This window comes from Lepidochelys kempii, chromosome 3 (genome assembly GCF_965140285.1).
Source record: "Lepidochelys kempii isolate rLepKem1 chromosome 3, rLepKem1.hap1, whole genome shotgun sequence".
Lineage (NCBI taxonomy): Eukaryota > Metazoa > Chordata > Testudines > Cheloniidae > Lepidochelys > Lepidochelys kempii.
The window spans coordinates 147,496,803-147,523,139 of record NC_136382.1 but is presented as its reverse complement, the minus strand read 5'-3'; the positions used below and the strand labels follow the sequence as shown (position 1 = coordinate 147,523,139).

Below are 26,337 nucleotides of genomic sequence, written 5' to 3'. Positions count from 1 at the left end.
TGGGGTATATATCCAGCGCCATGAAGGTGCCACTCCAGGGGGCTCCACAGCCAACCCACTGGGTGTTGCTCGGTTAAAAATTCTCCGATGGCCGTGCACACGGCGCACACACACCACCTAATTGGAATCAATATGAGCAAGCACTCAAAGAACTGGGTGTACATTCTAGCTATTCTGGGTTGCTCGATCAATGCCAAGTAACTGTAAATCCAGGTTTACCAGCCCGTATACTCTCGCTGTTTTACAAGAGTGGCATAAAACAACCACAGTGTATAGGTGATTGTGACCCTGAAAGCTGATATTAAAAACTGATTTCAAGTTGATACTAAATCTTCTAACAATTAGAAATATCATGTGATAACCATCTCTTTAGGTTTATTTAACATTCATGTACATTAATGAATGAGTAATTTAAGGTAAAAACGTAAAAGGAATGTTGCAATAATTCCATAATCAAGTTTTAAATGCAGGCAATTGAGAATTAGGTTAAATTAAAAAAAAAATCCAAACATGTTAAATTAAAAAAAATCATTTCCATAAATTTAGCCATAACTCTTAATTTCCTAAGTTTAACAAGGCTTAATTATGTAATAATCACAACATTCCTGAAATTTACCTTAAATTACTCAGACATACTCTCAGCCTTAACTATTCCTTAACACAGTTTGCAACTGGGAATTTATGTACACCTGTTCTATAGCACAGTTCCTGTATCCTGAAGGATTCCAAGCGTATTTATCTGATTATTTGCTGAAATTGATGTTTAATCTGATTACATTCTTTTATTTATAATCTGGGTGTGTTTGTGCTGGTAATGCTGCTGTACCACTGAAGGATATTAAGCACTAGAGCAGTGGTTTCAAACTTTTTGTATTGGTCACCCCTTTCACACAGCAAGTTTGAGTGTGAACCCCCTTATAAATTAAAAGGGGGGGGGTTAATTTAATATAATGCGGGCTTGGGGCAGTCAGCCCCATGGAGCCTACAGCTCGCGACCGCTATGTAACTACCTTAACCCCTTGGGGGGGGTCGCAATCCCCAGTTTGAGAACCCCTGTAGTAGAGCTTCCTCATTGGCACTCAGACACACAGCACTGTATATCACAAAATTATGGTGTGATGTGCAATTTTAAAGTGCAGAATCAAAATCTTTATTTGTAAATTTCAACCAACTACCTACACATTTACATGAACCACAAAAGAAGTTGCAAGATTTAGAATGACGAATATTTTAAAAAACTAAGCAAAGCAATACATTCTCACCTGCAGGATCACTCCCAGACGCGGAACAATTTCTTAGAAGAATGTCAATCAGTTTTAGGCCTATTCTAGTGGACTGCAGCCCAATTTTTACAAGCACAGCCTCTATGTTTGGAGAATGCATACCACAGTATGGTGACATCAGTAAGGCAGCACATGTTTGCAACAGATTGGCAGTGGGTGCTGCAGCACTAGCCATCATTCCTTCTAAATCGCTTATGTGAGTGAGGCAGTGATGCAATAATCTTAACCATCCAATACTGAAATAATAAACAAAAAAGCTAGAATGAATTAATGTATGCCATAATTATGATGTATCTCAACCTTATTAAGTCAAGTAAACACCTTTATAGATGGGAAGTACAACAGGAAGAGAAGTATAAATATCTGTGATTAGACAGTACTGTAATAGGCACTGTAAAGTGAAATGAAGGATATTGTATTAGAGCAACAGTATATAAACATTATTAAAGACTGCATTGTTACAGAGTTAAAGGTATGCCCGCAACTTAATTTTTGCACTTTAAAAAAAATTCTTTTGAGTGCTTACGTGTCCAAATTTTATCATTCTCCTAATATAGTTAGCCAGAACCAGGAGGAAGTAAATTCTGAAATTTGACTGGGGAAATCTATAATAAATTAAGATAACAAGTACTATCATAGATTACAATGTGCCTTAACAGATCTGGAGCCCTACCTCATTTGCTGTACATTTTGTAACACATATTGTTTATATTTAGCCTGTTTCTTCTATTATTTTTCTTTTAAAAATATACAATGTAACATCCTATATTAAAACTGTTACAAGAATTTTTATCTTGAACAAATAACCAATTCCATTTAAAGCAATGAACTTGAAAAAGATGAGGTTGCAGACACAACTTAACTCGGCACCCTTGTTTTTTATATATATATATATATATCAGTTTTTAATTGCATTAACAGTACATGATGAACTAAAGTCACACAAAATATAACAGTAATAGCAAAATTTGGCTAGCATATTTAGCTTTTCTAAATTTACAAAAATTGCTTCACAGTTAACTGAATCACCCTTTGAACTTCGGTTATGGAAGGCTTCTCTATGAATCTAATTTAAATATAGTTTTCCTGTTTCTTCACCTAAGTCACTCTAAAATTTGAAAGACAATTCAAATCAAAACTGTATTAGAAAAAAATCCCAAGTTTCCTGGGATCATAGAGCCAATTCCTAGTTATTCATAGCCACAATGAATAGTAAGTGAGCGAGAGAAAGAGTAAGAATAACTCTATAGCCTGGTAGGTAGAACACTCACCTAGGATGAGACATCCAAGTTCAAGTACTCTTGCATCAATGCCTGACTATTTATAAAAAGTGGAACAACTTTAACAGGAGAGAATGAGATAGACCCATAAGAGAATACTTCCTAGTCCAGGGGCTGGGGCATTCTCTTGCAAGGTGGGAGACCCAAGCTCCACATCAGGTAGAGGGGGAACTGAACCCAAGTCTTCCCAGGTGAGTTCCCTAACTATTGGGCTAAAGGTTATACACCTCTTGTCATCCATGCCATTTTGTGAATCTAGTCCTCCACTGCTTTTTGACAATACACCCTAAATTTTATCAAAATAGAAAAGAAATGCTATATTTTGACCAAACAAAAAAAATTTAGACTTTTTGATTCACTAAAAATTTCAAAAACTGTCATTTTCAGTTCAAACCAAAATTAAAATTTTCCATTTTTTTTTAAATTTCCACCAAACCAAAAATTCTATTATGATGTCTCACTAATGCAGCTTAAATTTTCCAATAGAAATGATCAATCCTTTTTTCTAAAGGTTAGTAAATTCCTTATTACCAATTGACTTTAAAATGCAATACATTTAATTTCTTAAATTTAATTTTTAATCCTTGCTTGTATTAAGTTAAAACCCAAATTTTCTAAAAGAGTTAACATGAACACTATTGATGCTGATTATAGAGAAATGCTGAAAATCTGATAATTCAGTTCACTACCTGGGATTTCTGCTTTAGAGACATAAAAGACTTCATAAAGGAAGGATGAAAAGCATGGATAGCTCTCATTTCTTGCAACTATTGATAAACATACCTTGTTTTAGACACTTGATCTTCAGAAGGAAGGAACGGATTGTTAACTGTTGCAGATGATGTGTTTCCAAAGGCTGTGAGGCCTAACAATTTAATTTGAGAGAGGCCTAATGTGCTAGCATCTCGGGGGCGATGGAGTCGAAGGCAAACTGCTGAGGCCACTTCAGCTTTTACAAGCTGGATTTTTATATACGTGAGACCACTTGTGAGAACAGGAGTTGACAAAGGTAACATATTCACCCCATCTGCACTTACTTCAACAGATACTGATGAAGGGCAAGCTACAGAGAAATAAAGCAGGGTTTAACACTTTATTTAGGGCTGTAAAATGATTGAAAAAATAATCATGATGAAAAAATTAAAAATAGTCATAATTAATCATAGTTCTAATCACACTGTTAAACAATAGAATACCATTTATTTAAATATTTTTGATTCGTGGGGGGAAGTGTGTGAGAGAGAGTGTTGAGGGATGAATAGGCGTGCCAGCGCACTGTCTCTTTAAGCAGACACCCCCAACATCAGCCCCCCACTCTGTGCAGCGGAGTAGCTTGGCTAGGGGTGGCTCCATTGGGGGAGCAGGCGGCCCAGGATCAGCAGTGGAGCAGGAGGAGGGGCACCTCTGCCCTGGAGGTGCACAAACACACACCCCTCTCCCCTCCAAGCATGGCACCTGATGTGTGATTAACACTCATTTTTAAAAAAAACTAGTTAATTTGTTTTGAGTTAATAGCATGGATTAACTGCAATTAACAGCCTACTTTATTTAAAAACCATCTATCAGTTTGAGTACCCAGTTTTTAACAGACAAACCAGAATATTTTTCCCAACTTAGGCTATGTCTACACTACACTTCCGTCATTGAAACTTTTGTCGCTTGGGGGTGTGAAAAACACACCCCGCTGAATGACAAAACTTTTAACAAAAGCACCAGAGTGGACGGTGCTTTGTCAGCGGGAGATGCTCTCCCTATTATGAAGCTACTGCCCCTCACTGGGGATGGTTTTATTTTGTCGCCGGGAGAGCCCTCTCTCTGCCACAAGGAGTGGCTACACAGCTTGCTTTACAACAGCATGGCTGTAGCAGCACAGCTGCTGTGTTGCAAGGTATGCAGTGTCGCCATAGTCTAAAAGAGAGAGTTCAGAATCATTAAAATGAACAGTGTAGGCTGAGACACAGAATACGACCATAAGTTTCACATTAATTTCATATTTTTATCTATATCCAGAGTGTGATTTGGGCACTTGATTTCAAAGGTTGGGGGTTAAACGAATTAAGAATGCATAGGGTGCCCTGCCTATTCAGGCTAGGTCTACGCCAGGAGCACCTTGCTGGTATAGCTATACCTGTATTCTACAATCACAAGTGTGTATGAAGCTTGTGCTGGCAAAACTGCTTCTGCTGGTATACCTTATTCCAGCCCCACTGAGCAAATAAGCTATACTGGCAAAAAAAAATGCAGTTTTACCAGTATAAATGAATCAATATTAGGGACCTAGGGGAGAGACAGTCATCAGGTCAGTGATTATAATGCCTTAAAACTGAATGTGTCTAACATCACAAACAATAAAGCAGCCATCACGAGGGCTTTAATAGGCCCTGTAGGATGCTCCAGAGAAACCAGTCTGATGCATCAGGAGAATTAAGACTTGGGGCCAGAAACTAAGAAAATAAGCAATATGTAAACGGATTCCTTATGAAATGCAAGGACCTCTCCTACTTAACACCATCTCTCATCACAGACAAGGGAGGTAAAACTAGAAGAGCAGCAAGACATGCACTCAGGCTTTGTCTACACTACAGACTTATGTTGGTGTAACTACATTGCTCAGGGTGGGGTGTGGAAAATTGCAGTTATATCGACCTAACCCCCGGTGCAAACAGTAGGGCTTCTCCCGTTGACATAGCTACTGTCTCTCATGGAGGTGGATTAACTATGCCAATGGGAGAAGCTCTCCTATCGGCATAGTAGCATCTTCACTAAAACGCTACAGCCGTGAAGCTCCACCAGTGCAACTTTTTAAGTGCAGACCTGCCCTTAATTCAAACAGCACAAAATACAGAAAACTAAGAAATTATATGGCATTTGATTCTCAATAAGAAAAGAAAAATAAACTGCTGGGCTTTTGTTAGTGTTCTTAAATCTGTTTTTTTATGGTCAAAGAAAACGTTTTTTTTCTAAAATTATATCCTCTAAGTTTTTCAGTTCAGCACAATTGTTAATAAATCTACTCACTTGCAAGGGATGCAAGATGAGGCTGGATGTGTATCTCTTTTAGCAGCACTGCAGCAGGAAGGTGAATTGTGAGGTCACACCAGGCTTCCTCAGGTAGAAAGATGTAAGACCATGCAGCAGATCGAGCTCTTCTATGGGGAGGCGTAGCCTGAAGCAGTACTTCAGCAGGTTGGGCAGTAGGACTGCTTGATGTGATTGAACCTTCAAAGAACAATTATTATATTAATTGTTAATACCACATTCTAAACTCAGATTACTAATATTCAAATTACCAGTCACTAAAGAGTAAAATGTTTCTATTATTCATTTGTTGTAGGTTACAACACTGCAACCTGTGTAATCATTGCAATTACTAAAATTAATTTGTTGTCTTTCCATTAAAATATATTATACTTAACTTTTTTATAAAAAAGAGTTTATCAATGCACACACAACTAATGCAATTTTGCTTGTAAATATGCTAGACATCTGCTAGTCAAAAACCTCAACCTACTAGAGCCACAGACAAAATAAAAAGATGTGAGGGGAGCCTGCTAGCAAAGTCCAGGCCCAATGATCTTGTTAGATGCCAACCTCCCACCCCAGCTGCTGAGAATGGAGAAGATGCTGCGCTGAATCCAGCTTGGTATCTCTGTGTTTATCATGTCCTCCCTCTTGCCAGGGAAACCTCACCTATCAAGCACTACACATGCACAACATTTCTGTGTACACATGACTTAAAAGCAGTCTTGCACGTCTACTTCAAAATACTACAGCTTGTTCTGTGTGTCCATCTTAAGCTACTGGTAGGGTCACAAATGTTTCAAAATAGCTCCCCTCTCTCTCTCTCTCTCTCTCTCACATTATGGACATTGAAAGGACGTTTGGACGTATGGACGTTTCACAAAGGTTGTTGCCCTGGCCTTTCAGAGAGTACTGGAAACTAATATTAAGATTGTTGCGTGCGAGGTTTTGAACCTGGCAAGGTAGTTTTCAACCTTCGTTTGCAAGTCCCCACTCTCTGCTCCCAGCAGACTAAGAATATAGTAACGATTACTCTCCTATCTCTGCCTGGTTTAAGAATAGAGTAGGAAGAGTTGTTTGAGTGCCAAACACTACCACGTATAGCATCAGGTTGCTGCTGACAGTGAGCAGTTTGTAACAGATGTGGAGGTGATCTGTAGCATATATTACGTGCTTAGAGCAAGATCTCAGCCACTTACAAGCTCTCTGTAGTGTGAGTTTGAAGACAACTGTTCATGTCTATTCTTAAGGTAATTACTGAAAATACTAAAGTAGAAGATACATAACGGACATTCATTCTATCAACTACGCACTGTTTTGTGGGTTTTTTTTGTAATTTTAGCACCATTTTGTAATAGTTTCTTCTGATACTGTCACTCAAATTTGGAGGGACCTTTTGCCACTTCCCCACAATATCTGCAATCCTGCCCCAGTCAATATACTCATTTTAATCAAAATGGGCTTTTTCACTCTCCAATCTTGTTGGTACTCAGACTCTGGATGAGTCACCTTCTGGCGACTCTAGGCCAGCAGACAAATCATTATCACTTGATCAGCATATTCAGATTTTAAGAATAGCCTGGTATAAAGTTTATGGACTATCCTACCTCACTGACATTTTTAAAAATGTGCGTCTTGTGCAATCTAGTGTCTCCCAAAGGCCCCCCCCCAAAAAAAAATAAATAAAAAAATTTACAAACCTAATGGTGCAAAATTGTGGATTCCTTCCGCATTATCAGGCTCAGAAGCTAGTACTCTTGCTTTCAAACTGCTATCTGTTGCCTTGCTAGGACCAGAGTCAAGAAATTTCATAATAGTTGAAACCATGCTTCTTGCTGTGTTGACAATGGCTCTTGTACTGGTTACCATGTTGTTGCAAATGAGTTGAACACCTCCTAAGTAAAGTGAAGCAAGTCAAATGTACATTAAAGGTAAGTATGGAACTAAAAGAAACCAAAAGCTAGGATTTCTACTTAACACGAAGAAAGCAAAGGCATATTTGACCTACTTACATTTGCTTACCTAACATTGTTCTACTAAGCACATTTAAATGAGGGAAATCCCGCTCTCTTACCCATATCATGGAATGCTTTCAGTGCTTCGCTGGTATCCAACACTCTCAGAATGAACCATAACAGTGGCTCAGATAATTGGCAAGTAGCAAGAGAACCCTAGAAGAAATATATGAACTTCTTAGTCATGATGTATAGTGCACAGCTAAATTTCACGCAAGATTATTTAAACACAATTTATTTATTACCTGATTATTTCTTTTCTGGAATTGACCTCTCTTCCCCACCCCCAAGTGAGGATAAGTCCAAGATAAGACAGCACTTCCCAACACCTAACACAAGTGCTCAGTTCACTTTTCTACCATGAAATAGCATTAATATATTTCCCCTGGCTCCCCATCTCAGGGAAAATCTTCTTTGCCTAGGAACAGGGAAAGCTGCTCAATTAAGAGTGGGGCTAAAAATACTGAATATCCAAAACAGACAACTGCCAGTGACTTTTTTTTTTCTTTTGGTCACAGTAGAACCAGACTAGATGGAAAAGAAACCATTTCAGCCATCCTTCAAGAAGGCTGACAGCCATCAAGATCAGCAACAATTCACTGATAATTTGTGAGGACAGGGATACAAATGGATGATTTCTGCCTTGAATGCTGGCCGGCCAGTAAGGTATTCTTAATGCCTGAGGAACCAAAGGGATGAAATGCAACCCCTAAGGGAAAGGAAAGATGGAGAAAAGCCACTTCATTTCCTTGATGAGGCAGCTGAAAAGTTTGCCAACATTAGCTTCCTTAAAGAATATAATTAGGGTCTCCTCAAACAGCATGATTACACTGAAGGGATCCTGAATTAAATGCAACTACAATATAGAATTAGTATGGTCACCTGAAGCATACGAAAAAATGCAGAAAGAACTGAAGTCCTTTCAAAGGAATTCACAAGATATTGGTGTTCTCGCTTTTAGTACCAACTAAGGCAAAGGCATGGCAAACCCAGAAGAATGTAGCCTTAAACATGGCTGCACAGATGAAAGAGGCTCTAAGGCATGTTGGAGACTTCATAATCCTGTTTTAACATTTTATCTATATGCTTGTCCACTAGATTATGGGTGACAGCTCCCCTACATAAAAGTAACAGTTTCATTGAGCTGGGATACTGCTTAAGTACCTAAGCACATTTTTCATATCTGTTCTTGTATATTCTGTAATGCTTCAGCCTGTGCAGTGGGGAATCTGTTTCCAACAGGGAGAAAGGAGATTCCAAGGAAGATCTATTAAAGAGGAGAAGCTTTGGAGGTGGATGTTGACAAGCACCTCAGCCCAGGTGAAAGGCTAATGCCTAAAGGCCAGAACATTATTCAGATACATGAATACCTAAAAGTCTGATGAGAAAACAAGGAAAAGAAGAAGATCTGGACACCATGACAGTGCCCTGAAGGGTAAAGCCTGATCACACAGAGAGCTAAATAGGTGTGAGTTCATTATATAGGGGAAGGATGCAGTCCCTGAGAAGCTGGTGTGGCCCACCCCTATGTTTCACTGGAAGGGAACCAGTTACATAGGACATCTCCGAGATCTGGTCACAAATGGACAAGCTAGGCTCAAAAGAGCGGAGCAAAAAAAGCCTGGCGTGACAAAAACACTAGCAGGGCCACACTCATCAAGGGACAGGCAGCCTTGTAGGACTCCAGATCAGCAATTAGGCTAAGACAGTGGTTCTCAAACTGTTATACTGGTGACCCCTTTCACACAGCAAGCCTCTGAGTGTGACCCCTCCCCCCTTAAATACATAAACAAGTGTTTTTAATTTACAACACCATTATAAATGCTGGAGGCAAAGCAGGGTTTGGAACGGAGGCTGACTGCTCACGACCCCCTGAGAGGTCCCGACCCCCAGTTTGAGAACCCCTGGGCTAAGACATACAACTATAGTGCTCCTGACACTTTGGTAAAGTGGAGGTCCACATGGGCAAAGCTGCAAAGTACTGAGGTGATGCGTGCATATACCCATGCACACGCACACTCTGCCCCGCCACTGCGCTGTGGAGAACTGCTAGGTCTGCAATCTCCAGTCTGAAATACCTCAGGAACTTGGGTACTGCAGACAGAAAACAAGCAGATGAACCAAAGGGGAAAAAAATAAGAGGGCTAGAGCTCCTACTGCACAGGAAATAGACTGGGATGAGAGAAATCTCTCACTGCTAGCATTTGAAAGCCAGAAGCTTGATATGGATTCCATCCACTTTTGACTTGTATATGGATAAATCCAGCAGCTATAGGATTGGCATGTGTCTATTCTTTGGTGAATAAAATGTAACTCTTTACATAACCAGCATTAACTGTAATCAAAAAGGCCCTGTGACAACCCCATGCAGGGAAAATGTTGAGTTCCTCATAATTCAGGCTAGCAGAAAGAGAAATAGTCAAGATTGGAAATTTTAGAGTCTCTACTCCAGAATGTTAGACCAAAGCAGCATGTGCATATGGCCCTAACAATTACAAGCATTTCAGGACATGCAACATCTTCAATGTTGAGTCTACAGAGGCAGAGCCATGAAGGAGAAAACAAGATCCAAAGAAATAGCTGTGTCATCGCTACAAATATGTATCACTTGAAATGAATCTAATTTAATTTGTACTTAAAGCAGTGAAACTACTTGGAAACAATTTTAATGAGACTAACCACCACTAAAATTACATGTACTTTGGTAACTCAATTATGGAGTGAACTATTATTTGTGAGGACTTCCATGTTTATTAGAAAGGCTTTGAAATCTAAAAGGTTTTTTATAGGATTAATTCAGAAAATATTTAAAGCAGACTGAAGTCTCAGATACAAAACTGTAAGATTTCTATTAAAAAAACATTTCAAACTGTAACTGAATAGACTTAAGAGAACTTACTTGTCTTCCCATGTACCCACAGGCCATGTAGGTAAGAATTGGTTGAAGCATCACCTGCACTGTAGTGGCTTTTTTACTAAGTGTTGTCAATATAGTGAACAATCCATCTCCAACCGATATTGCATCTAATCCACCATGAAAGTTTTCATGTTTTGTGAGATGCAAACCACTTGCACCTAGTAAAAACAGATGAAACACACATTTTAAGGCCAAGAATATGAGGCTTAGCAGACAAACACTACCAGTTAGTGCATAAACAGAACCTAATGCTATTTAAATCTCCATTAAATTAGTATTCCCATAGCTACTGCAAAATATGAATTGGCATGTAATTAACAATGAAGTTTGCAATGAAGGGTAAATTATTATTACAGAGCCCAGACATGTGTCAGGCGCTTTATAGTACAAATAGGAAGGAATGATCCCTGGCCAAGAGAACTTACTTTAATGTTAGGTGAGACACTACAGGGGAGGTTAATTAACCAAGGGAATGGGACAGGAAGTTCAAGGGTCACAGCTGGCTCCTTCTAGCCAAAAGCAACTAAAATGTTTTTAGGATTCTTTTCAGAGGGCAATATCAATGTATGTTATAGAATATTCACAGCTCACTGTATGTCTGGTGCAGATGTATGTTACACAAGAGTTCTAAATTTATTCCCTGGCTAAATGGCAGCTCTGCTGTCACAGTACTACTCAGCTTGCTTACCTATTTATAATAGGGATAAACCTCCTAGAAAATGATCTGACCTCTGCATATACCTGGTAGTCAGAATACACAATTAGCGTTCACTGAGACCAACAGAAATGAGACAGGAGGGATGGTTCTTATGCTCTGTGCAAGGGCCAACGCCAAGATATCCTTTTGGAAGCAGTGATGAAGTCAAGAAATAATGCTGTTTCAATTGTTCATAATTCAAGTTGATCTACTCTATTAAAAAATTATTTTAAGCAACTTCCAAAAAGTTAGATTGGAATCTCCAAAATAAAGTATGTGTTTGGTATTACTCTCTCCCTCCTTTTATCTGTACACTATATTTTTCTCTTATGGGGAGAAAATGAATTAAGTCTTTACATTCTGAAAGAGCCGTTCCTTGCTTTTTATTTAAATGAATACTATCTACTTGCAAATACATACCGATTATCATTGCCATAGCACTGCTGTTACACTGGCCCAGAGCAGACAAAATCTGGCTCATAATTTGTTGGTTGGCTAACACCAAGTCTGCCACATATGCAGTTGATCCTTGAGTATTAGAGCTGTTTCCATTGCCATCTTTGCCTCCTGAAACTTTTTCTTCATCAGAAACACTGTCTGTAGTACTGCTAGCCACTGGAACCCGAGCACTATATTCTCGGTTACTCGAAAGTGGCAGCTGCACTAAGATATTAACCAGCTTTAACAAATCAAACATGAGTTGATCCCTTGTCATTTCTCCACAAACTGCTTTGGCATCACCTGGGCGGATAATATTGGCAAAGAGCCCTCCAAAACATGCTCGAGCACCCACTGAGCTGTCTGACCCACTGCGAGACATCACTTTGTCTGAGCATGTAATGTAATGGTGCACCAAAAAGGTGATGGACTCAATTACTGCAGAAATGGTGCTAACTGATACTACTTCAAAATTCTGTTCCAGGGTAAATTCCAAGAGCTTCACTTGTGCATCCAGAGGTCCCTGGCCTGTTTGGAAAGCACCCCTAAAAGAGAGAATCAAACAGAATATATTTAACAGGTGACAACGATTTATATATCTTTTGAAAGTTAGTCCTCTTCAAAGGACTTACTGTATTTCACTAACCAATATACTCTGAAAACCTAGCAATTTTCAAAAAAATGCATGTTGATAGCACACAGGTAATTAGTTTTCTGTTCCTCTAACAGAGGGGATAGGCATTTATTTTTCATGGAAATTTTTATAATTACATGGGGCACTACATGCCGTTTCTGGGAAGTCTCCCTTTTACCACTGTGCTGGTATCATCAGGAAGGTAAACACCTCCCATTGAAAGAGTCTGAGAACTACTGTTTCTTTGGCTATGCAGTTACTTTAGAGATATTTTTGAAATGCAGGCATCAACAATTTTGATAAAATTACTGAGTGGGAAATTCTGTAAACTTGCAGAAAGTTTTTGTATGGGGGAAAGCCCCCCAATCTTTTACCACCATTGGTGAATTTCCACTTGTTTTCTGGCAAAAAGGAATTCTTTACTCCCCATCATCAAATTTTCTGGGTTTTTAATCCTTAATGGTTTGGCTGGGTAATTATGCATCAACATCACAGGAAAGAAGTATCAAATAATTCCACTGATGACTATCACAAACACGTCAGAGTAAGTATTTGCAGGCCAATAAGCCACATGCAAAATAGATTCTAATTTAGACCGTACTCTTACTGGAGGTCTGAAAAATGGATATTTGGTGCTACTTTTGAAGTTTTACCAATGTGCACTGAATTATTTAAAAGTCTGATTTAGCTAAAAAAAATTAAATTTCAAAACTAGCAATCTGCTACTGATTTAGAACTGAATCTTTCTGTAATTTTCAACGTTACAGAATGCAAAATGAATTAGTGTTTCAGTACACGGTCTTAAGAGTGCAATTTAGAAGACAGTGAGGTTTTAGGTTGAAAGAGAAGAGAATTAAAAATAAAAGTAATGCTTCCTTCACAATCAGTCTAGTGCGTTGATGAACGATAATAGTATTTGAAGGTATATTGAAAACAATATTAAATATCTGAACCCATTTTGATGCTTTTGCTGTGTTTTGGGAGATTTAAATCCTACTTGTTTGAAAATATTTAAGACATACTTAAATGAGGCTTTAATATCAGAGGAAGAATCAACTCCTTTTTCAAAAGCTGTTTTATTTCAACTCTGAGTTTGTGTGTTGCTCAACATAAGTCAAATGTGGCATGCATACAGTAATATCCTGTAATATATAGACAAAGTGAATTAAAGTTGGAATGATTATGCCAATAAAAACATTTATTTCTCATCATGAATGTATTTAAATGTTACTATACAGCATTCTAATAATTCAAATTGCAGCTATCATCCAAGGTAAAATTATTTTTCCTTGTTGCAGTCTTCTCTACTTCCAGCCTATGATTAAGGGACAGACAATATTATGGTGCCATCTCTGGGAAGTGAGGAAGCAGAATTGAAAAAGCTCACCCCCAATTATATAAACCCTTGTCAGGACCTTCCCATCCCAGTTAAAGAACTACCAGAACTGTACAGAAAGCAACTGAATACAAGAGAAATAGGAAGCAAGAGGCAGCACACCAACCACTGAGAAGAAAGGCATGCTGCAGAATGAGAGGAGACAAGAAATGGAATTACCAGCAAGTAATTTTCTCTTTTTCAGTCTCTTCTCCTATCCTACAAAGGTAGATTAAAAGGACATGCAATGGCTCTAAGAAGCAGCAACCTCAGAAGCCAAACAGCAACAATTAAGATGTTTGTACACTAATGTGAGGAGCCTAGGTAACAAAATGGAGGAACTAGAGCTACTGGTGCAGGAAGTGAAACCAGATATTCTAGGGATACAGAACCATGGTGGAATAGTCGTCATGACTGGACTACAGCTATTGAAGGGTACGTGCTGTTTAGGAAAGACAGAAATAAAGGCAAAAGTAGTGGGGTAGCATTGTATATCAATGATGAGGTAGACTGTAAAGAAATAAGAAGTGATGGAATGGATAAGACAGAGTCTGGGCAAAAATAACATTTGGGAAGAAAGCTACCAGAGCCTCCCCTGGGATAGTGCTTGGGGTGTGCTATAGACCCCTGGGATCCGATTTGGATATGGATAGAGACCTCTTTAATGTTTTTAATGAAGTAAATACTAATGGGAATTGTGTGATCATGGGAGACTAACTTCCTAGATATAGATTGGCAGACAAGTGCTAGTAATAATAATAGGGCTCAGATTTTCCTGGATGTGATAGCTTCCTTCACCAAGTAGTTGCTGAACCAACAAGAGGGGATACCATTTTAGATTTGGTTTTGGTGAGTAGTGAGGACCTCATAGAAGACATGGTTGTAGGGGACAACCTTGGTTTGGGCGATCATGAGCTAATTCAGTTCAAACTAAATGGAAGAATAAACAAAAATAGTCTGTGACTAGGGTTTTTGATTTCAAAAGGGCTAACTTTAAAAAATTAAGGAAATTAGTTAAGGAAGTGGATTGGACTGAAGAACTTGTGGATCTAAAAGCGGAGGAGATCTTGAATTACTTCAAGTCAAAGTTGCAGAAACTATCAGAAGCCTGCATCCCAAGAAAGGGGAAAAAATTCATAGGCAGAAGGTGTAGACCAAGCTGGATGAGCAAGCATGTCAGAGAGGTCATTAGGAAAAAGCAGAAAGCCTACAAGGAGTGGAAGATGGGAGGGATTAGCAAGCAAAGCTACCTTAATGAGGTTAGAACATGTAGGGATAAAGTGAGAAAGGCCAAAAGCCATGTAGAGTTGGACCTTGCAAAGGGAATTAAAACCAATAGTAAAAGATTCTATAGCCATATAAATAAGAAGAAAACAAAGAAAGAAGAAGTGGGACAGCTAGACACTGAGGATGGAGTGGCGGTTAAGGATAATCTAGGCATGGCCCAATATCTAAACAAATACTTTGCCTCAGTCTTTAATGAGGCTAATGAGGACCTTAGGGATAATGGCAGAATGACAAATGGGAATGAGGATATGGAGGTAGATATTACCATATCCGAGGTAGAAGCCAAACTCAAACAGTTTAATGGGACTAAATTGGGGGTCCCAGATAATCTTCATCCAAGAACATTAAAGGAACTGGCACAAGAAATTGCAAGCCCATTAGCAAGAATTTTTAATGAATCTGTAAACTCAGGGGTTGTACCGTATGACTGAAGAATTGCTAACATAGTTCCTATTTTTAAGAAAGGAAAAAAAAGTGATCCGGGTAACCACAGGCCTGTTAGTTTGACATCTGTAGTATGCAAGGTCTTCAAAAAATGTTGAAGGAGAAAGTAGTTAAGGACATTGAGGTCAATGGTAACTGGGACAAAATACAACATGGTTTTACAAAAGGTAGATCATGCCGAACCAACATGATCTCCTTCTTTGAGAAAGTAACAGATTTTTTAGACAAAGGAAACACAGTGGATTTAATTTACCTTGATTTCAGTAAGGCATTTGATACGGTTCCACATGGGGAACGATAAGATAAAATTGGAAAAGATGGGGATCTATATGAAAATTGAAAGGCGGATAAGGAACTGGTTAAAGGGGAGACTACAATGGGTCATACTGAAAGGTGAACTGTGAGGCGGGAAGGAGGTTACTAGTGGAGTTCCTCAGGGATTGGTTTTCAGACCAATCTTATTTAATCTTTTTATTACTGACCTTGCCACAAAAAGTGGGAGTGTGCTAATAAAGTTTGCAGATAACACAAAGCTTGTAGGTATTGCCAATACAGAGAAGGACCGGGATATCATACAGGAAGATCTGGATGACCTCGTAAACTGGAGTAATAGTAATAGGATGAAATTTAATAGTGAAAAGTGCAAGGTCATGCATTTAGGGATTAATAACAATAATTTTTGTTATAGGCTGGGAACTCATCAGTTGGAAGTAACAGAGGAGGAGAAGGACCTCGGAGTACTGGTTGATCACAGGATGCCTATGAGCCGCCAATGTGATATGGCAGCGAAAAAAGCTAATGCGGTCTTGGGGTGCATCAGGCAAGGTGTTTCCAGTAGAGATAAGCAGGTGTTAGTACCGTTATACAAGGCACTGGGGAGATCTCATCTGGAATAGTGTGTACAGTTCTGGTCTCCCATGTTTAAGAAGGATGAATTCCAACTGTAACAGGTACTGAGGATGATCCGAGGAATGGAAAACCTGTCTTATGAAAGGAGACTCGAAGAGCTTGGCTTGTTTAGCCTAACCAAAAGAAGGCTGAAGGGAGATATGATTGCTCTCTATAAATATATCAGAGGGATAAATACCAGGGAGGGAGAGGAATTATTTAAGCTCAGTACCAATGTGAACACAAGAACAAATGGATCTAAACTGGCCATCAGGAAGTTTAGACTAGAAATTAGACGAAGGTTTTTAACCATCAGAGGAGTGAAGTTCTGGAACAGCCTTCCAAGTGGAGCAGTGGGGGCAAAAGACATATCTGGCTTCGAGACTAAGCTTGATAAGTTTATGGAGGGGATGGTAAGATGGGATAGCCTAATTGTGGCAATTAATTTATCTTTGACTATTAGCGGTAAACATGCTCAATGGCCTGTGATGGGATGTTAGATGGGGTGGGATCTGAGTTACTACAGAGAATTCTTTCCTGGGTGTCTGGCTGGTGAGTCTTGCCCACATGCTCAGGGTTTAGCTGACTGTCAAATTTGGGGTCAGGAAGAAATTTTCCTCCAGGGCACATTGGAAGAGGGCCTGGGGGGTTTTCGCCTTCCTCTGCAGCGTGGGTCACTTGCTGGAAGATTTTCTGTACCTTGAAGTCTTTAAACCACGATTTGAGGACTTCAGTAGCTCAGACATAGGTTAGGGGTTTATTACAGAAGTGGGTGGGTGAGATTCTGTGGCCTGCGTTGCGCAGGATGATCATAGTGGTCCCTTCTAACCTTAAAGTCTATGATTCTATGATAGGTGAGCTTACCTTAATTCTGCTGCTAGCTGGACCCTGCAGCCAAATGAGTCATCCAGGAAAGTGAACAGGTCCAGCTGATCGTAAAGGGAGTGAGGATCAAGCCTGCTACCTTATACACTTGGGGAAAAATACCTCACTGGAAGTGAGCACTGAAGTGGAGACTTCAAGCCCTATGGCATTTGACAAGCTCAGCACACAAGGTTTACCAGCCAGACCACATGAGAATGCAGCCTCACACCTATCTAACAGCAGCAGCCTTGCTCTTGTTGCAACGTTCAAAACTTGAGTGATTTTTTTGACTTTTGAAATTCTTGAAAATGAGAAATATAAAAGCTTAAGAACATGCTCAACATACAATAAAGGCAGCCTCTTGTCACTGATGGGGAAGATACTGGACTTGTCCCAGAGGAATTTGGTATTAACTGCAGAAACAAATTCCAGGAGAAAACAAAACAAAACTCTTCTGAAGAGAATTGAAAGCACACAGAAGGGAGGAGAGAGTTAATCTCTCTCACTTGTCTGGCCAAGGTCACTATAATAAACGAAGATCTTAAAGGAAAGAAGTTAGAAATAAGTTTGCTCTTATGTCTCAAATAGGGGTCTTGTCAGAACCTGCAGGATGAGGGTCACTAAATGAAGTGCCTCTTGAATTTCAACAGAAGAAAATCCAAAACCTTCTGGTGCAAAAAAATACAGGACAGTACTATCCCAATGATACATCAGGCCATGAAGATCTCAGAGATTAAAATAAATGCAAGAAGCTAGAGACATTCTATTGCTGGTCAGACGGTCTGCCTCTGCCAACAGAGGGCTTCTGTTAAGAAACCAATGCAGCAAGCTGGAGATAGTGGTTGCAGAACACAAGCCCTTGAAGAGCTGCTCCAAGATCTCAAGAAGCATCCACAGGCGGTTCAGTGCTAGACTCTTCACATCTAAAAAACAGCAGTGGCAGGATTGTCAAGGAGTCAGTAAAAATCACAACTGTGTTGTCCTGTCTGAACCTCCTCAGAACCTTGGGCAGCAAAAGGAAGCAGAGAGAAGCATGATCCCAGGTCCCCTCTCCAAATCAAAGTGAAGCATCACAAAGGGATTAGGAGTGTAAACAGATTCTGGGAAGCTTAGCTGATACTGTTCCAGAAAACCAAACCAAGATGAGGCACATTCCCAACTTTGGTAAGTATGCTTGAATCCACATAGCTCTGCTCTCGCCAAAACGTATGTGGCTGAGCTAGTGTCAGATTGCTGCTGCAATCCCCCAGATAAAGGTCCATCAGGAAGAAAAGCTGGATTCCTGTCCACATTCCCAGCAGCAGCACTTCCAAAAATGAAAGGTATGATGTGCATACCCACCCTCTTAGGAGGTGGCATAAGCCACTCATGTTCCAATTGTCACAGTGGGCAAAGATGGGGGAAATCAAGGCCCATTTGGCTCCCTTTCCTGTCTCAGTTTGAGCAAAGTCCTGAGTATTAAGAGGATTAGATGGGAAAGCAAAGAGCAGGAGTTGGGGTTAAGATATCTCCCACGCAATTGTGGCCACATCCTTCTTTGGAGCAGAAGCAGCAACATTTCACACTGGGCAAAACTGCAAAGAAATCTACCTTCAGAACTGGCAGATGGTGTGGAAAACAGAGACACTGGGCTCCCATTCATGGTCCTGATGGAAGTTCCTGCTCAGGGAGCCCGCCATTGCATTCTGAAGGCCCGGTAGGTAAATCTCACAGATTTTTGTGTGATGGGAGATGCACTGGTTCCACGGTTTTAGCGATTCTGCACATAAAGAGTGAGATCATGCTACCCCATGTAGGTTTAGATAATACACAGCTTCCCTGTTGCCTAACGTTCGTTATCTTGACAGACTGGCAACCTGTAGATGTGACCCCAATCCAAGAGAGAGACATCCGTGGAAAGGATTTCCAAAGGTGGCAGACATGAGAAAAGGGTTCATGTGAACACCTTTACTGGCTCTTTCCACCACCTGAGACGTTTACTGGTTCTTTACACTTGCGAAGGTACAGTGATTTGTTTGGAAAGACAGTCTCTTCAGAGCATATGTAAGTCCTTAGCCATGCCTGAACACATCTGAGATGCAGCCTCTCTTAAGAGAAGGGTCCCTGAAGAGGTATGGGGAACAGAAGTGAGTATATGTGGGGAGAATGGAAATTAATGGAGTACCCCATAGTGGCCACCTTAGGGTCCACTTGTCTGAGATGATGAGCTCACAGGCAGGTAGTAAGTGGGATAGGTGGTCTCCAAAAGAAGGTTGGATAGCAAAATTTTTGCAGCAGAAGATCCAGAGAAAGAGGCTGTTTGAGGCCCGTGACTAAGTTGTCAAAACGGTTGCTTAGAGAAAAGTGTAGACTGGGTGGTTGTGGGAGGATGGTGGTCCCCTTTTCTGTGGGGGCTTCGTAGATCCATTGCGGATGGAACTGAAATGATCAGGAACATTATACTGTTTGAGACTTACGGAAGACTTCTTTTTGTTGCAGGCACAAACAGTCCCAGTGACTGAAAGGGAGTGGTGGGAGGAGTCCGTGTAAAAACTAAAGACCTTGAGCCCTTCAAAATGGAAGTCTTTCGCGATATTCTGCATCTCCCTCAGGAAGCCAGAAGATTGGAACCAGGATGTTGTATAACTACTGAGGTAGCTAAGGACTGTGAAGCCACATTAGCGTTATCAAGAGCAGATTGCAGGGAAGCTCTAGTGATCAGCTGATCTTCCAAAATGCGGGCTTGAAATTGTTCCCTGTGATCTCATGGGAGTTGTTCAATAAATTGAACAAACTCTGAGTAGGAGTTAAAATCATATTTTGACATCAAGGCCTAGTAATTTGTGATTCAAAATTGAAAAGCAGCCAACAAATAGCTTTTCTTACCCAGGAGATTAATGCATTAAGATGCCTTCTCGGAAGGAGAGGGTGTGGAGCGTGCTTGACAGTTCTCTTTGTTGACTATGTCTACCACTAGGGAACTGGGGGTGGGATGGGAGTAGTAGTACTCCATTCCCTTGGGCAGAATGTTATATTTTTTATCTGATGTTTGCAAGCGGGTGGAATAATGGTCGGTGTTTTTACCATAGAGTTCATGCAGGTGAGAACAGTGCCTCATTGATGGGTAGGGCGACCTTACACTGGGAGGAGACATGTAAAATGTCACCAGACAATGCTGAGACTACTAGACCTTCCTCCAAAGCAGTGTGGAGAGATTCAGTTAGACCCTTCATTAAGTCCTGGAAGGCCCTAAAGTCATCTGCATAAGAGGGTGAGGGCGGCATTACCACCTCATCAGATGAGAACTTCTCCAAAGTTGACCCTTCTTTGTTTGGTTGGTCTTGCTCATCTTGGGTTGCCTCAGGTTCCAAAAGAACATAAAATACCAGCAAGCAGCCTTGTGGAGCCAGTGGCTGTTCAGTGAATCTAGGGCATCTGCTGGGCTGCAAAGTCCTCATCAGGGTACATTCCTAGAGGCGTGTGCTGGTACGATGCTGTGACACAGCCCTGTACAGAAACCTTAGAGTCAGAGGATATGTTATCCCTGGAGTTGAAAGGGTGGGGGACTTTGTGCATCAATGCCAGAGCCAGTAGATCAGATCCAGTTCTAGAGAGAAAGGCTTCAGACACAAGTTGTTGAAGCAGTACTGGGGAAAGGCAGTAGGAACTTAAGGCAGTACTGGGGCCTGGAACAGGGATTGATGTAGGAAAGGGATGCTTCATGTGGTACCAGAGGGGCCAACAAGATAACTGTGTGCTCAGAGAGCTGATGTCCTGAGGATGACAGTACCTGAGAGGGAGCTGGGTATCACTCTGAACCATTTCTATTGCTCTAACCAGATGACACTACTACAGCCCTCAAGTTCCTGCTTTTAGATGCATCTTGATGCCTAGAGGTATCAGGTATTACCAAGGAAAGGGCCTCTTGGTGCTGTTTAACTGAAGACCTCTCCAATTGGACTTCTTAGGCAGTACTGATGCTTTGCTACTGGCACCAGCTGGAGCCTCAGCTGTACCTATTGTGGGATAATAGTAGTCTCCCAAAAGTCAGCTCTATGTGGTGACTTAGTCATCTTTCTAGAGTCTCTGCTAGGAAATGGGGGAGCAGGGGGCTTCATCTCTAGAGCTGCACCTGAAGTCACTGGTATGGCCTGAGACTGACCTAGAGGGACAAACACAGACCCCATCGGAACTAAGGAGCATTCTATTAAGAGGAGCTTTAGCCTACCTTCTTTTACCTTTGTGGGACCTGCTTCTACTAAACCTTATGCAGACTTTACACTTCGATGGGACAGAAGTTTCTCTGAGAGACTGAAGACAGCCAGAGTGACCGTCACTACAGGGAAAAGGTTTCTGGCAGATCTGGCAAGGCCTGAACCCCAGAATCTTAAGCATAACTCAGGGGAGTATCGCAGACCACAAAGAGCAAGGCACCAATTTCAGAGGGGAGGAATCCCCAAACATAAGCTGTGCTACAACTAATAAAAATAATTAGGTAAAATAAAAACCTAACTAAATGAAATAAACAAGGGAGGTAAATAAGAAAGGCAGGAAGTAGCTGAAAGCAGTGGACACCACAGCTACTTCATCTCAAGCCACAGGCAGCTGAGAAGGAACTGGAGCGGTGGTGGGCCCATGCCTCTTTATAGGCCCTCACCTGGGAGCATGAGGCACTGCTCTACGCAAGTGTGGGTCCACAGACACCGCTATATACAATCTCCAGTTGCAAGTGCACAGGCGCGCACACATCCTGCAATGGTGCACCCAAGAAGAAGAAACAAATCTCGCAGCCACACCACTTCTTAGTTCCCAACACACCACCTCCTCATCTGCAAAATGGAGCCAATACTTTCCTAGCTCACAGTCTCATTGTGATGCCTAATTAACATTAGAAGAGTTCTCTCTGAGCCTCCAAGTCACAGTGAAAATGCAAAGCCCTATACAGATATTGTCCATAGCTAGTAGAGAAGATGCATCACAAATAAAAGCATGTAGGTCTCCAATTCTCTAGATTTGCCCTGGAAAATACTAAAAGAGAGGTTTAGGGTCAGCAAGAGTACCCCGTTACTGGTACAGAAGTTTAGGTGCCCTCCCAAAACTATGTACCCCAGATTCTGACTGTAGAACCCCAACCCTGAAGGTGGCCAGCAATTGAGAGTTTACAGAATCCAGTGGTTCTGAATAGGAAGGTGGTTCATTTATGATCTCTCCTCAATATCATATTCCCATTGACAAACGGTAGCAGGTTCTAGTAGGTGCAGAGGGATGAGAGCACTTCTAAAACTGAACTGAACTTGGCAGCAGAGGGTAGAAAGAAGCTAGAATATGCAAGACCAGGCTGTTTGTTCAGAGGCTAGACCAGCCGGCATTGAAAAGCACTAAGAGAGTTAAGGGGCCCTGAGAGGTCTCCATAGTGTTGAAACAAGGGAAAACCCCTAACACAGAAGCTAAAATGGGAGTACTATGGCAGGCAGGCCACTGAGAGCACTGCAGAAATCTCTCTGCTGAGAGAGGAAGAGTGCAATACAAAGGAAATTAGAGGTAAACCTTGCAAGGCTGAGACAAAAGCGAAGTTTCTAATGAACCAACAGAAAGCCTGAGCTCCCTAGCCAACACGGGGAAAATGAAGGGGAAAAAAAAAGTCACTCAGGAGGTAGAAGAGATTAACCCCATCCAGAGAAAACCAGAAGCTGTAGTTCCTGCAGATTACAGGTTAGCGAAGGGAGGCTAAGACCACAGAGCTATTGCAAAAGAATACGTACCTAAACAACACTAGGTATGTCTGCACTGCAGCCAAGCATGTGATTTGCAGCTTATGTACATATACCTGCACTAGCTTTAATCTTACTAGTCTGCTAAAAACAGAAGTTAAGATACGGCAGAGCAAGCTTCAGTGCAGGCTTCACAAGCCTGCCTGACCCCATTGGGCTTACACTTGCTTGTTCAGCCTGTGCCACCGCAGCTTTAAGTTTCTGTCGTTAGTGAGCTACCTAGATTAAAGCTAGTGTGGGTACGTCTACCCAAGCTGCAAATCACACCCCAGGGGCTGTGTAGGTGTACCCTATATGTAAAACCAGGTCCTTAGTTTTACATGTCATCTGAGAGACCCAGACACAGTGAACTGCAAGACATTCAGTTTAACTTCAACACTGAGTGAGCCTGGGCTGAGTTTGAACCTCTGTAGCTAGAAAGTGTAGTGATTTCAAATTTTATGCTTAAACCCTGAGTCATCTGTGCACCCAAATCTTGAAAGAAAGCCTGAGGGAGCATGGAGGCCAAAGCTGTTTATAAAAGCTTCCAGCTGAGCTTAACTAAGGCTACATCTACACTACAAGCTTGTGGTGTGATTCCTCTGCTTGTGTATAAATAGTGTAGCCGTGGTGGCACTGGTAGCAGCAAAGGAAGCACAGCTGAGCCATTCTGAATATAAATCATCATCATCATGTTCCTATTTCCTCTGGCATTTAGAGCAATGACGAAGCTCCTCCACTCCTGTCTACTTCTGGCAAGTCTTTCAACGGTTCCCCAGCTGTACCCCAGGTTTTCCAGCTCAGCTTCCACAGCTCTTCACCATGTCGTTTTCAGGCAACCTCGTTTTCACTTGCCTTCAGGTGTCTATCTTAAGTGCTACTCTGGTGATGGAATCAGTTTCCATCCAAAGCACATGACCAATCCATCTCCAGCACCTCCTGGCAATGATTGGTGTTCAGATCCTCTTGGCTCCACTGTGTCAGCAGATCTTGGTTTGAGATTGTTCTGAGCCAAAAGATAGAGGATTTTTCTGAGGCAGGTTGTATGGAATAAGGACAGTTTGGACATGTCATACTTTCTCAATCCCCAGCATTCTGCACTATAAAACAGTGTTGAAAATACGCAGTTCTGATAAATCTTGAGTTTGGTTTTGGTGTTGTATTTTGATGATTTCCAGACTGTATTTAAGCTCCTGAAGGTGTTCCTGGCTTTACTGATTTTGTTCCGGATGTCCTGGCTTGTTCCACCATCCTGGCTGATTACGTTCTCACCAATGTAGAAACATTCACATACTTGGGCAGCACAATCCTTTATCCGTACAGGTGATGGTGAGGCAATATTAAAGGTCATGATATTTGTCTTATTGCAGTTGATTTTCCAGTCCAATTTGCTGGCTGAATGCATTGAGTCGAATTGTTTTTTCTTGTATACGGTGTTGGGTATGTGTTAGGAGAGCGACAGCATCTGCGAATACAAACCACCTGAAAATGGTAGATATGCATTCAGCTTGGCTCAGCCATGCCTTTGCTATCACTGCTAGTGCTACCCCAGCCACACTGCTATTTAAACTTGCACTAGCTCAAGAGCTAGTGTGAGAGCTAGTGTGAATGTTTGCACACAAGCAAGACAATCGCACTCCCGGCTCATAATGTATACATAGCCCAGGAAAAAGAACCACTGTTGTGAGCCCTGTGTAGGAAAGGAGCCAGAAAAGTACCGGTAAGAGCAGGGCTTACCAGGGGCCAGCAGAGAAACCTCAGGCCTAGGCACCCTGATAGAACATGGCTAAGCTGAACAAGCAGCCCAATTGCTCAGGCAGTGGGTCTCTGGAGAGATGAAAGCCTGTTTCCTGCTTGGAGGTGGGGTGAAGACTAAGCTCTCTAGTATCAGACCAAGAGATAATAAATCTGTTCTTCATATTGTGGGTGGAACTACAGGAGGATGAAGGAGCACCACACAGAGGCTGAAGAGACAAAAATTTCTCCAGGAGCTGAAAGAAAAGCAAGCTGAAAGGTACTGCTTGTGGGACAGAGAGGCTGATAGGAGTCTATACAAAGGAGGGACAGAAGGAATGCCTGTTAAAGTGAGACTTACTAAAACTAGGACCATTTGAGAGACATCCAGATCCAAGATCTCCTGGACCTTACAAAGGCAGTGAAATTGCTGAAGAACTGGATAAGCCAGAGAGCAGGTACCAAGCTGTGGCACAGTTCAGATAGCAGTCAGTCAGGCAGGCAGGTAGAGTGCTAGGACCTCTTGTGCACCAGTGAAACTGCCACTCCCGGCTTGAAGATGACGTACATTTGGGCATTCTGGCATCCCCAGGAGAGTTTGGAATAGTGTCTGATTGAATGGTATGTTCTGACCAAGGATCCCACACACCTAAAAGGATGAAGTGCTGTCGCAGAACTTGGCACTCTTTCTTACATCCTCTGTCTTCCTTTGTGTCCATACCACAGAGAGACACAACGATGCATACGCACAAGGAAGGAGAGAGCAGGAAAGCAGAGGCAACCAATCTCTGCTGCTGAGGCCAGGAAGCAAAGAAAACTTGAAGGTGGTCAAAATTAGGCTTATAAAATAGGGGTGGGAGTTTCTCAAATCCTTGCATCCCAGTAAGTGGCATCATAAGACTGATGTACAGTAAAATACTTGTAGTAGCAGGGAAGAATTAAGTCTTTAACAACAGAATTTAAACACTTAAATGAGGAATTCAACCTTTTACATCTTGGCCATAGCAAGTTGCTATTTAATTTTCCACTCTGATCAACTGATTATATTTTTGATCTGAATAAAGTCAATATGATCTTTCTCTGTGGGCTAAAAAACAAATGTATTGGAAAGAAATTAGTTACCAGGTTAAACAAAAAATATTGTTGTTTGGTGATGAGATCTATTCTACAATTAACTATATTTACAAATAACCATTACAGTCAGGTTTTCTTTATACATTTTTTTAAATGATTACTAGGGAAGATATAGGGAGCGTTTAGCATTCATTTATATATAGACTATTTGAAAACATTTTTAGAGATATGAGAATTAAGTATATTATTAATTTCTATTGGTAAGACTGAAGACCTTAAAACACGCATGTTTAATAATATATTTTTGAAGGACAAGTAGCTGCAGCTGATGGCAAGGATATTATATGAAACCATGCTTCGTAAATCCCATTCTAGCCTCCTTTACCAATCCAGGTGAAATACTTTCAGAATCTACCAGCAATCCTCTTAACCCACTCCTCATGCCACACTCCAGATTATTTTATCCCCTTAGACTAGAGTCCCCGAGCAGACCTTCCTCTGGCTAATGAAAATATTAGAGGGTTTTTTGGAGGGCCTCCCAAATCAGCATCACATTAGAGTTGCTCCAACAAAGAACAAGTTCCCCAATCAAGTCCAGGAGGAGGTTGTGTCATCCAATCATCTACCACTCAATATAGTCTTCCTATTTGCAGTCCC

The 26,337-nt window shown here is 41.1% G+C and overlaps 1 protein-coding gene across 1 annotated transcript in view; it reads right to left on the bottom strand.

Moving 5' to 3' along the window:
- Nucleotides 1-26,337, bottom strand: part of BIRC6 (baculoviral IAP repeat containing 6) — a 320,172-nt gene that overhangs the window by 153,723 nt on the left and 140,112 nt on the right. Inside the window, 7 exon segments of the mRNA XM_073338417.2 lie at nt 1,263-1,519; nt 3,347-3,626; nt 5,582-5,782; nt 7,285-7,479; nt 7,659-7,755; nt 10,499-10,674; nt 11,634-12,196. Coding sequence (XP_073194518.1) covers nt 1,263-1,519; nt 3,347-3,626; nt 5,582-5,782; nt 7,285-7,479; nt 7,659-7,755; nt 10,499-10,674; nt 11,634-12,196 — 1,769 coding nt within the window.